The 12,315-nt window shown below is 36.4% G+C and overlaps 1 protein-coding gene across 5 annotated transcripts in view; it reads right to left on the bottom strand.

Moving 5' to 3' along the window:
• The window catches only part of frmd4a.L (FERM domain containing 4A L homeolog), a 233,586-nt gene that overhangs the window by 92,826 nt on the left and 128,445 nt on the right, over positions 1–12,315 (bottom strand). For all 5 annotated transcript variants that reach the window (XM_018252720.2, XM_018252719.2, XM_018252718.2 and 2 more), the window contains exon 3: positions 16–110. In XM_018252720.2, the coding sequence (XP_018108209.1) occupies positions 16–110 (95 nt within the window). The remainder of the gene's footprint in view (positions 1–15; positions 111–12,315) is intronic.

Here is a 12,315-nt window from a genome sequence, read left to right as displayed (position 1 = left end):
TCATAATGCACTTACGTTTCATCTGTAAAGGCTATCCCAAAATATTCCTTTTCTTTCAGATTAAAGTGGGATGCAACGAGATCAAGCAACTCCTTGGCCAATAGCTTTGGCTGTAAAAAGACCAATACATGTAATTAGCAAAAAAGCATGGGAAAATCTGCTTAGGCATATGATAATGATGGCTGGTGAGGTACTGTTCAGAAACACAGAACCAGAAATTTCTGAGTGGCCCCAGGCTTACGTTTGCTATAAGCCAATTATTTCTAAGGGAAATATTATCTGTGGGGAGATATAACAGGCAAATAATGGAATTTTGATGGCCCCAGTTTCCAGATCACTGAAGTACTGCTTATCACCAGTAGATTCTAGCCTTCATAGTCTCATCACCACTTGTAATGTATCTTGAATGAAAGCAAGAGCTACAGTATCCAAAAATATTGTGCATAGAGATTGACAACTAAGCCATATGAAAGGTATTTATTTTCATTAGAAATCAATAGCAAAGGGACCCAGATCTCAAAATGTGTTTGTTGCAGCACAAGAATTAGCATTTATTTGTAAACATTTAATTCCTTCTGTTCTAATTATTTGCTTAATTCTTTTTTCCCCATAAAACAGAACAGTAGGTATTTTTAGGGCAACAGATTAACAATATGATGCCCTATCTTCTACCAGTGTTTAATGAGTATTGAGGCCTGATAAAATGACCAGTAAATACTAATCTGGAACCCCCCTTCACTGGAAAAAGATATTCTATGAAAGATTTTTTAGAAGAGAATTCAGTAACCTGCCTGGCCTTTGTATGATCATGGTAAAACCATTTCCCTCATTTTGAATAAATGTCCTCATGTCACCTTCACTGTCCTAGGAAAAATAACATTTTTTGTTTGCTTTGTATATAATTAAGCATATTGATATAGTTCCCTCTAAAATGTCTCTTGGAATTGAACAACAATATATTGTGCCTTTTCCTGTTACATTATGCAATCTTGCTGTTTGTCCAACACTTTTGCTTAGTGCAAGAAATAGTAACTTCCAGGAGCCTGAGTGTGCCATTCCATCCCAATGCATGAGAAATACCTGTTCAGTTCCAGACTATATATTTCATTTTCTGATACAGATAACTGCTGTTTATTTATCTATCCATCAGCCATTGGCTATACAAGAAAGTGCACACACACACAGCTGCCTAAACTCCATGTGCACTTAGTGGAGCCTGTAAATAAGATCTATGAAGTGTTTTGCTCTGCAGCTGGTACTGACTTGTGACACTACACTTGTGTGACTCATGTATTGTTTCAGAACAATAGGCCCTGTCTCTGACCTACTGCATGGCCAAGGACCTCTTACCTAATAAAAGCTTATTCTGTCTGAAAAACAAAGGACACACATATTACTTGGCTTTAACTTGATCATAGAACTGTCTGTGAAGAACATAACACATATTCCAACAGCATTAAATTATACTAGGATCAGTTCAGTTGACTAAATACAAGTTGTTTATATATAAAATATATTTCATGTATATATGTCTATGTATATATATATATATATATATATATATATATATATATATATATATATATATATTCCAATGGAGAAGCCGCACTCTCAGGTCTTACGAAAATACAAATTTTTTATTGTAGAATCACTAACGCTTCGGCTGTGTCTCAGCCTTTGTCAAAGTTACACCATACAATCCACCCTTAAATACAAACAAGTTGGCACGAACTTCAAAAATCCATCCCGTTCGCCCCAACTTGTTTGTATTTAAGGGTGGATTGTATGGTGTTTTGTAACTTTGACAAAGGCTGAGACACAGCCGGAACGTTTGTGATTCTACAATAAAAAATTTGTATTTCCGTAAGACCTGAGAGTGCGGCTTCTCCATTGCAATAGAAGTGAAAGATTTATGGCATGTACCCAGGCAACGTAGAGCATTTAATTGCGAGTGTTGATAATCTCTGGATTATGTATATATATATATATATATATATCCCAGAAATGTATGCCAAAGTTTCCATAGAATGGTAGCATAAGGTTCTGTTCAATATTCCTGGGATATTAGTAGCATGAATACATTTCTATTTTTAAGACCATATAATTTATTACATAAGCATAAATACAGCTCTGTTCTGCAACTTTAAAGGCTTCATTTATATTTTTGTGGGCTCTGCTGACTCAGGCCCGTTACCCACTGGGTACTGGGATCTCCGCCCACCTTTAATAGTGGACGCAAGGAGAAGGTAAAAGGTGCCTGCGGGAGGGGGAGGACTGCAGCGAATTGTTGTTGGAATTGACTTCTGCTGGAGCTTGCTACTGGGATGGGGGGACATTAAGGGGTGATGGGGGACCCCGAGGTGGCAGCCTTGGTGGGTTAAAAAAGCCCTAGTTTGAGACACTACATTTATCAAAGGTAGAATTTCGAATTCATGTGATTTTTTTAAATTCAAAGGCTATTTAAGAAAAAATTTGAATGGCTAATATTCGATCGAATGTTTCCGACCCAAAAATTTGATTCGTATTCAAAATGTATAAAAAATTCGTAAAAACAACTCGAATGTCAGACAGGTTATACACATCTCCAAATGGCTCAATGAACCTCTGATTTGTACATGAACTCAGCAGGTTTTAGGAGGCCATATTCAAATTAGGACTGTTTCCATGGTCGAGGTGTGATAAATCTCACATTCTCATTTACATTCGAATAGGGGGATTAAAATTCGAATATGTGAATTTTGACACTCAAAAATTCTTATTTACTATTCGACCCTTGATAAATCTGTCGCATAGTGTTTATAGCATTGTAAACCTTTTTATAATAAATAATTCAAACCATAAGGAAACCCAGAAGAGTACATAAGAGGATTTGCAAAACAACAAACCAGGAAACTACATATGTGAGATTTCAATGCCAAAACATGTGCTAAATCCTGTGATATAAATGCACTTGCAACCTATATTATGTTGCCATCCCACTGAACTCAAAACCCTGCAAACTTAATACAATCAGGCCCATTTACTGACATGAATTTGCATCTGGCAAAATAACCCATAGCAACCAACCAGTAATTAGCTTTTGTTAAATGAACAGCAGGAAAATGTAATTGGTAGCCATGTCATACTTCCTAGGTGCTAATTTACCTAGGGGCACATTTACGAAGGGTCGAATATCGAGGGTTAATTAACCCTCGAATTCGACCCCCAAGGTAAAATCCTTCGACTTCGAATATCGAACGATAGAAGGAAAAATCGTTCGACCGAACGATGAAATCCTTTTTTCCTTCGATCAAAAAAAACCTTAGCAAAGTAATGGGGAAGGTCCCCATAGGCTAACATTGTACCTCGGTAGATTTAAACTACCAAAGTATGTAGTCGAAATGTTTTTTAAAGAGACAGTACTTTGACTATCGAATGGTCGAATAGTTGAACGATTTTTAGGTTGAATAGTCGAACGATTTTTAGTTTGAATCAAAGTCATAGTCGAAGGTCGTAGTAGCCTATTCGATGGTTGAAGTACCCAAAAAAAACTTTGAAATTCAAAGTTTTTTTACTTCGAATCCTTCACTCGAGCTTAGTAAACGGGCCCCCTAATGTCACACACTCCATCTTTTTCTGCTAGTTTTACACCGAGGACTGAAAAAAACAATGGCTTGGCCCAGTACTGTCCTGTGTATAACTACGTATTCAGTGACAGGAATGGTATCTGCCTAGGACCTAGGTTAATTAGCAGCATTAACACACAAAGCATTCTTCTTACAATACAGCAAACCAGACACAAATCATACAATTCATTATTTAATCAATAAGCTGTGAGAAAGGCATTTACATTTTTTTCCAGAGCAGGAACAGTGAGCATTAGTTTATTATGGGCACTTGAACGTTTCTGACTGGCTTGGCTTCAGATGGGGTACTTACCAGGGGTATGTTTTGGTGCACCTACTTTTCATCTTCAAGTGGACATTTGCAATTATAACTACAAAAGACCCACAATATATCTCCTATGATCCTAACTGCAAACTGAAATGTACAGTGCAGCTTCATTACATATTCCTGCTATTTGTACAAATCTCTGCAACTTCATAAAATATTTCTCTGTAGAGCTACAAGGCTCCTGAATTTCATGGAACAGTTGCACAGTGTTGGGCCAAATATGGGTAGGGCTTCGCTAAAAACTGGGTGACTGGGGGGTATCTAAAGTATATATAGCTGGCTATAGGTAGGGTTTTGCTAAAAACTGGGTGACTGGGGGGTATCTATAGTATATATAGCTGGACATGGTTAGGGTAAAAGAGGGGCATGGCCTAAACTGTCCCTCATACGAGCATTTAAATGTTGAAAGGTATGCAGAAGACTGCATAGTCCTCATCTCCAGCACAGACTTTGCTTTGAGCTCTCTACCTTCACACGCAGTACTCATATGTTGCCTAGTGCTGTGTTGAACCCTTTTGCATCTGCAAGGTTACTGTACTCTGCTCCCCCTTCAGCTACCTGAAATTTTAATTTATTGAAATGTGGCTTCCTGATCCTAAATGTAAAATAAACCAACACATGCAGTTTGTATGCCAATATGCAGTTACCACATTATTGAGTGTAACTTAATTTTGCTGTAATATGCACATACTTATTTAATTCATACAGCCAGCTCAACCAGATCAAACATTCTACTGATTTCCCTGGTCTTTTTGTTCTGGGTTCTTGCATATTCATGATCTAGGGAGGGAAAGGCGTTTAGTATTGTAAACACAATAATTTCTTAACAGCAGTTTTTCATTAAGCTCATAAATGGCGATAAAGAATCCCGCTCTTCACTCTATGCAATTACACTGAAGAGTGAAAACACATGGCAGCTTTCCATTGGAATTTTAAGCAAAAGCAACTTCAGATTTGCAGTTCGGTGCCTTTGTTCTTCCAAATCCATGTGGCTTATAGATACAGCTAAATACAAAAAGTGTGGGTACCCCTGGTCAAACTACATATGTTGTTAATTTTGTAAGTGAAAAGTAAGTACACAACTACTGCAGGAATCAAGTGTTTAAAATTGTTTACTAATGTTAATTCACAGTTACATTTTATTTCACATACTTGAAAACATAACAACGAAGCAAATAGTAATCGTGGCATTTGCAAGCCTTTTGTATCCAGCTAAGTGTTTGTAGATTTTTGACCCACTCTTACTTGCAGTTCACTTCTAATTCCAATTAAATCTAATTAAAGATCTTTTTAGATTTGCGGTAAAAAAGAAATTAACTAAAACTCCTTAAGGCTATTTTACCAATGACTTTATGGTGGTTGAGCTACAGCTTAAATGATTGACAGTTTATACTTCAAAGTACTTATTGTCAGAAATCTTCTAATTTGTAGATGGTGCAGAGTTTTCTTCTTGTCTAATAACCTATACCAGCCATCTATTGGTCTGTTAACATGTCTTTTTGTTTGTTATTAAACTTGTAACACAATTGTTACTACTGCAATATTTCTTTTAAAACTTGGTAAGGACACACTTTCAAATTGGCAGATTTTTTTTAACAGGTTTGTAGTTAAAATGGGATGTGTTTTTGCCACAGTGCACTGTGTGTGGCCCTTCCACTGGCACCCTATGCAACCTATGGAAGGGGTGCCCAAAATTGTGCTTTCAACTGTATATAATGAAATTCCAGAAAATGTCAAATCTGCCCTGTGTTTGGCCCCACAGCTGTTGTTGATGTGCAACTTCTCTGGGCTGTTGGGCTACCAGTATATACAAAATTACTTCATACTCAATTGTTCATATGTTCCAGGTCCAAAAAGTCCACCTGCTCCATATCAGACCTAGGCTGAAACATTTCAAAATATATGAAAATAATGAGATAAACATTTGTATGAAAACAATTATTTAAAGAGCATCTTACTATCCAGTTATGAAAATTCTTGCTGAGCAAAACAATAATGCTCCAATGCATTGGAGATACTTCATTAATAAACTGTAGTATGGTAAAACCATGCAAGCTTTCCACGATAATCACGGTATCTGGCAAGTGTCTCATTTTTCCCAGAACAAACCCAAATTACAGAAAACAAAAGAAGCAAGGATTACTGTAGTGTACTGGAGTGTGGACATGGACAAAAATATAACAATGTTATTGTTGGGAGTGTGGGAAGAATAGCATATCCTAGCCACAAAAAGTCTACCACTGGTGAAAAATACTAAATACATAATTGTGTTATCCACTATTTAACCTGTGCCATATAGCCTTTTTTCAATTTCCACTGTTGCTACACAGCAGCTTGTTTATATGAGCTATAGTAGTGTTTATGAATGAAACACAGCAGTTTTACCAGCGCAGGGCAACAGTACTTGATATTTTTATTACTTTAAAAAACTTTCATTTTTTGGTGTTACTTTTCCTTTAAAGGTGAACCAACCTTTTAATCCTTAGAGTAGCCACCAGCTACATAGTAAACCAAATGGTTATGCCAGCATTAGGACTTAAACCTCATCTGACACAAACTGTCCTAAACCATGTCCTTAACCAACCCCTTCATCTATATGAAACTCTGTAGCAGACTTCTGAAAATGATACAGGCCTTGAAACACAATCACTCAAGGTTAAATTTGTGTACTCTTATTAGAGTAACATAAAACTTTCAATATAGCCATAAAGGATTCCAACTACGGCAATTTAAAAGTGCATATTACAGCATAATATATATATATATATATATATATATACACATATATATATATATATATATATATATATATATATATATACATATATATACACACACACACGTATATATATATATATATATATATATATATATATATATATATATATATATATATATATATATATATATATATATATATATATATAGTCTGTATTGGAAAGAAATCCAAGGACCAGCACTACCCTCTGTTCACTTATAAAGCATTACAAGTGTACATAAGTGTTCACTTTATAAGTGAACACTTATTTATACAGCATGCTTAACTTTTTACATTTTTTTTATCATTGTTAATCTAAGTGAAAGATATGTAAATCAGAGGTGTTCTGATTGGTTGAATCCTATCAGCATCATGTTGGCGCCTTTTGGCACTGTTAGTATTTAAATGTTTTTTGCACATAACACAGAATCCTTGAAAAAGGTCCCAAAGAGGACCAAAACGTTGGAACTGCATGAGATGTATGTGAAATAATAACATTACACAGAGGGTAGTGCTGGTCCTTGGATTTCTTTCCAATACAGACTATATGAATTGATATTGACCGTGCACCCCGCCAACAGAGTGCAGGTATTATATGATATATATAATATATATATATATATATATATATATATATATATATATATATATATATATATATATATATACACATACACCTATATATAATGTATACAGTATGTTGTGATGCTGCCTTCATGCATATGAAGTATAACCAGCGAGATATGAGATTTCATTTAAATGAACTGGTAGAGGGTGGAAGGCAAAAAATAAAGTTCAAAAACTATTGAAATGCAGAATGCCAAGACAAATCAAAATCCATTCAAACTTAGATATGTACGAAAATGCAGATTGTTTAAAGTAGGCCTGTCTCTAAGAAGATATAGTGATAAGCATACCTACCTGACAATGGTTATGTATGCACTCTTTCTCTGGAAAAAAACTTTAAAAAAGAAGAAAGTTGCATACATAGAAAATTGTTCCTGGTAATATAATGAGCAGAATTATTATTGTTCAGATGACTTGTGACAGTTATTAAGGCTCACTTACTGGACACGGGGGGGGGGGGGGGTGCAAATGCAAGAGCACTAAAAGGCACATAAACCTCCCCAGCCAAGCCCTCTTGGATTGAGTGATAGCTCAGACAGTGCTCAAACTACATGGCAAGCTGCAGAGGCCTGAGGCAAGTTATACAGTGTAGGATGCAGCCAGCATAGTGCAAAAAGTAATGGCGAATGTGGGTTTTTTGCACCCTACATCCTGCTTGTAAATTATGCCTATTAGCTCTAGGCAAAATCAGTCAAGCTTTTCCAACACTGTAGGTGTTTAGGTTGTCTAAACCACAATTAGATGGCAGTAATGAGTAATTCAATGAGTCACCTTTTAGGTGAGCCCAAGAGGAATGTCTGCTATAGTGAAATATTGTTGAACAAGGAGGTATGCCATTGCAGCTTTAAACTGTGAGTAATCGCACCTAAATGATCATTGTGTAGTAGAACATCCCATAAATTCATTTGACTGGTCTAGAAAATGATGCTGTATACAAACAATGGAGCACAATGAGCCTTCTAAAACTGCCGTGTTTGTAAAATGGTTTTGTGACACTTTAATAGATTGGCACCATAGTAAATATGGGATAGGAGGGTTTTCTTTATGCTCTGCAGTCCATCACTAGTAAACTGATCTATACATGCTCTGGTAGACATATGTCAAATCCCTTCAAAAGCTATATAGTTCTGTGATATTTATTGTGTGGAAACAAAACATACTGTAAGTATTTTTTCCTTATGTACAAAGTAAATAAACAATTACATACCTCCCAACATTTTGAAAGTAAAAAGAGGGACAAAAATTTTTTTTCTGCACGTAGTTTTGACCATACCCCTTTCTGTGGCCACACCCCCTAATTACCATGTTTGTTTTACAAAATTTGGCAGGTTATGAAAGTTTGAAAATATTTCTTCTTATCTAAACTGTGTTTTTGGGTCTCAAAATTGTTACAAAGTATCTTATTTGCTGTTAGCTGTTCTGGGCTCTCTGTTAAAAGCCAATTAAGTGAGAAACTTTGTTTCTTTTTCTGGCTGTTCAGTGCAGAGAAAAGCAGGACTACAAATGAGGGACTGCGGGTTGAGCTGTCAAAAGAGGGACTGTCCCTCCGAAAAAGGGACAGTTGGGAGGTATGCAATTATTTGACTTCAATTGGCATTGGCACTCTATAATATTGATACCTCAGTCAGCAAACATCTGCACACCCCAGGACAGCCCAGCAAAGTAATGACGAAAAGCAGCGACATATAAGTAGAGCCAGTATACAAAAATATTTCAGTGAAATACAGCGCCTATAAAGTTTGCCTAACACATAGATACTGTATTACTGGAGCCATAGTAGGATGAACAGTTTAACAAAACATTTACATATACTGTATGTAACCTTGTGAGTTTAGAGGGACCCTGGTCAAATTATTGACCACAAATAGAGACACAAATTCAAAACATCTGCAAAAACACTGGTTTAAGGGGAAGTATTACAACATCTCAGATCCTTCTACCCCTTCTACTGTTTCATAACCTTAATTAATTTCCTCCCTGGGCTGCAGTAATTAAAGCCTGTGCAGCGCTCACCATGGATGCATGTTGAGCCCCAAGTGCACAATATTTAACCATATCAGCCATCATTGCTTTATTTTAGCATGGATCACAGATCAAATGTGCAGGGCTTTAAGTATCTACTAACTCAGTTTTTATTGAATTTAAAAACATTTATTTAATTGGGACACTGCCTAAAAATAAGATAAGAACAGCGGACCCATGGGCAAATGCAATTTACTGAGTCTGATAAGAAGTACAAAATAATACACAAAGTGTACAACTTGACAGAGGCTATTTTTAGACTATATTTACCTTATACAGACACAATTCATGGTAATATACACAGACTGCAGTATGCATTCAAGCACAGTGGTTATAGCTATTACTTTACTGATCCAAAACAGCTTTCAGATGTGAGACTGAGCGAGGAATGTTCATTTTGGCAATACTTAAAGTATATCAAAAGTGTAATTATTTCTGGATGCAGGGGTTTGCTGGTCCAGTGATTTCCTAGAGATTAAGCAGAGGGCCTCACTCATAGATACACGGTGTTTATCACAATTTATAGCAACATTTTCCAATAATAACACAGTGGAAGGACTGATTTAATTCCAATGTCATTGGGTAATAATGACCCAGTTCTGCACTTTATAATTATCCAACAACTGAAAGAAAGTGTTAATTATGTTAAGACTAAGTATTGGTGGAAATTCAGCGCTTCCAACATTCCCAGTTGCAAAACAGACACATTTTATACCATGCCCACCTGGCAGTAAACTGACAACCAACCAAACTTTTGTATTTATTCTTTTATCAGCTGGTTAAAAAATGTGAATAATTGCAAATTTGTCCAGTGTTTAAAAATGAACCTAAAACTTGTTTTTGTGCCTTTCTTGTATTGCTATAGTAAATCTCCAATAGATTTTGTTGCTTGGTTGTCAAGACAGCTGGAATACAGACCTACAAACATATATAGTATCAATATCATAGGACCTTCAAGTCCAAGCTCACCTACTTTACTGTCTTATTCCAAACTCTTTATTTTTCTTTTACACTATTCTTTTGTCTTTCTCCTAAATTTAAGCATTTACTTTTAAATAGCCTTTTATCCTGCTTTTTCCACTCCCTCATCTGAATTTTCCCCTCTGACAACCTAACATGCTTCCTTCTCATGTGCTTGCATCATTTCCCTTTCAATCTCTGATTGGCTTTTCTCTCTTCCTGACACATCTGCCCTTCCTTTTCTCTGCTCTCTTTTCCAGTGGTAATGTAAAGGGAACCAGGCTGAAGGCAGCTCATGGGTGTGGCCAGGCAATTAAGGGGAAAGTCACAAGTTCAGGCTCATCTTTATTGCAATAAATCACTCTAAGGCAACTCATAGCTATAGGATGATTGCTGCCAATTTTGAAGAGCAGTAAAAACTGGACACAGGAGAGGACCAGTGATGTATTAGTGCTGGGTCATGACAAGTGGGGCGTTTTTGTGCCATGTGGGGGAAGGCCTGTGACTTGGAGGTGGGTATGGGCCACCTCACAATGATGAAACCCAAACTGACAGCTGTGAATTGAAGAAACCCTCTTCCCTCTTCTTTTATAACAATATTACTGTATAGGAGATCTCCTAGTAAAACCTAACTTTTTTATTGTGCACTCCTCACAGTATATCATATACTATGTAAAAGAGTAAAGCCATAAACCTATATCTAGCATTGTTTTGGTGTGGTATCCTGATTGTTTGTTGGATTCTTTTTTGTAGAGTTCTTATTTATATAAGAATAATAGAGAGTTAGCAGGAGTCATCACGTGATGGAAATTTGTTTTACATTTGCAAGCATGTCAACACAAGTCCTTATGAAGCATAACAACACATAAAGACAGAAGCTCGGTATGTAGTATAACAAACATCTGTCTAGTAAATGTACTGCTCAAATATTAATCCAAAATAAAAACATGTGGTTAGTACCTTTAAGGAGCACGTGACACCTATGGCCTACTTAAGTGCTACAAAATATGTTTTGTCATCCCTTTAAGAAAGGAGTTGTTAATTTATTAGATCACCCAGTGGTATTATTATTATTATCATATTTAAAAAATCTATTATTTTTTTCCATATTGCCTTGTATCAGGGGCAAGCTTTGCATGTATACTTGATAGACTCTATTAGGGGAGGCACACTGTTGCACATTTTGCCATTTTCTTACGATTTGCCCATTTGTCACTTACTTTTTTCCCATAACCTGTAAACTTCTTATTTCTAACAGGCAGGTCAACTAGAAAGAAGCAAAGGCAACAAACAACAGTAACCGTTCAGTTATATGCCTGATATTACTTCTAGTGCTCCTGGAATGAAGAGCCTGTTCTAAAGTGACTGCCTTGCTTTGCAAATGAAAAATATAAATGAGAATAAACTGGATTTGAGGTTTCTGTCTGTACTTAGGGGCACATTTACAAAGCTCGAGTGAAGGATTCGAATTAAAAAAACTTCGAATTTCGAAGTGTTTTTTGGGCTACTTCGACCATCGAATGGGCTACTTCGACCTTCGACTACGACTTCGACTACGAATTGAACGATTCGAACTAAAAATCGTTCGACTATTCGACCATTCGATAGTCGAAGTACTGTCTCTTTAAGAAAAACTTCGACCCCCTAGTTCGGCAGCTAGAAGCTACCGAACTCAATGTTAGCCTATGGGGAAGGTCCCCATAGGCTTGCCTGAGTTTTTTTGATCGAAGGATATTCCTTCGATCGTTGGATTAAAATCCTTCGAATCGTTCGATTCGAAGGATTTAATCATTCGATCGAACGAATAATCCTTTGATCGTCCGATCGTAGGATTTGCGCTAAATCGTTTGACTTAGATATTCGAAGTCGAACGATTTTAGTTCCTAGTCGAATATCGAGGGTTAATTAACCCTCGATATTCGACTCTTGATGAATCGGCCCCTAAGTGTTTACTAAATTATTCTTCCCATTTCTCATCCACAACAGCTGCTTCCCATGCACTTCCTGCAGGGACA

The sequence above is a fragment of the Xenopus laevis genome, chromosome 3L (assembly GCF_017654675.1).
Source record: "Xenopus laevis strain J_2021 chromosome 3L, Xenopus_laevis_v10.1, whole genome shotgun sequence".
Classification (NCBI taxonomy): domain Eukaryota; kingdom Metazoa; phylum Chordata; class Amphibia; order Anura; family Pipidae; genus Xenopus; species Xenopus laevis.
The sequence above is the reverse complement of the archived record's forward strand: the minus strand, read 5'-3'. Positions and strand labels throughout refer to the sequence as shown.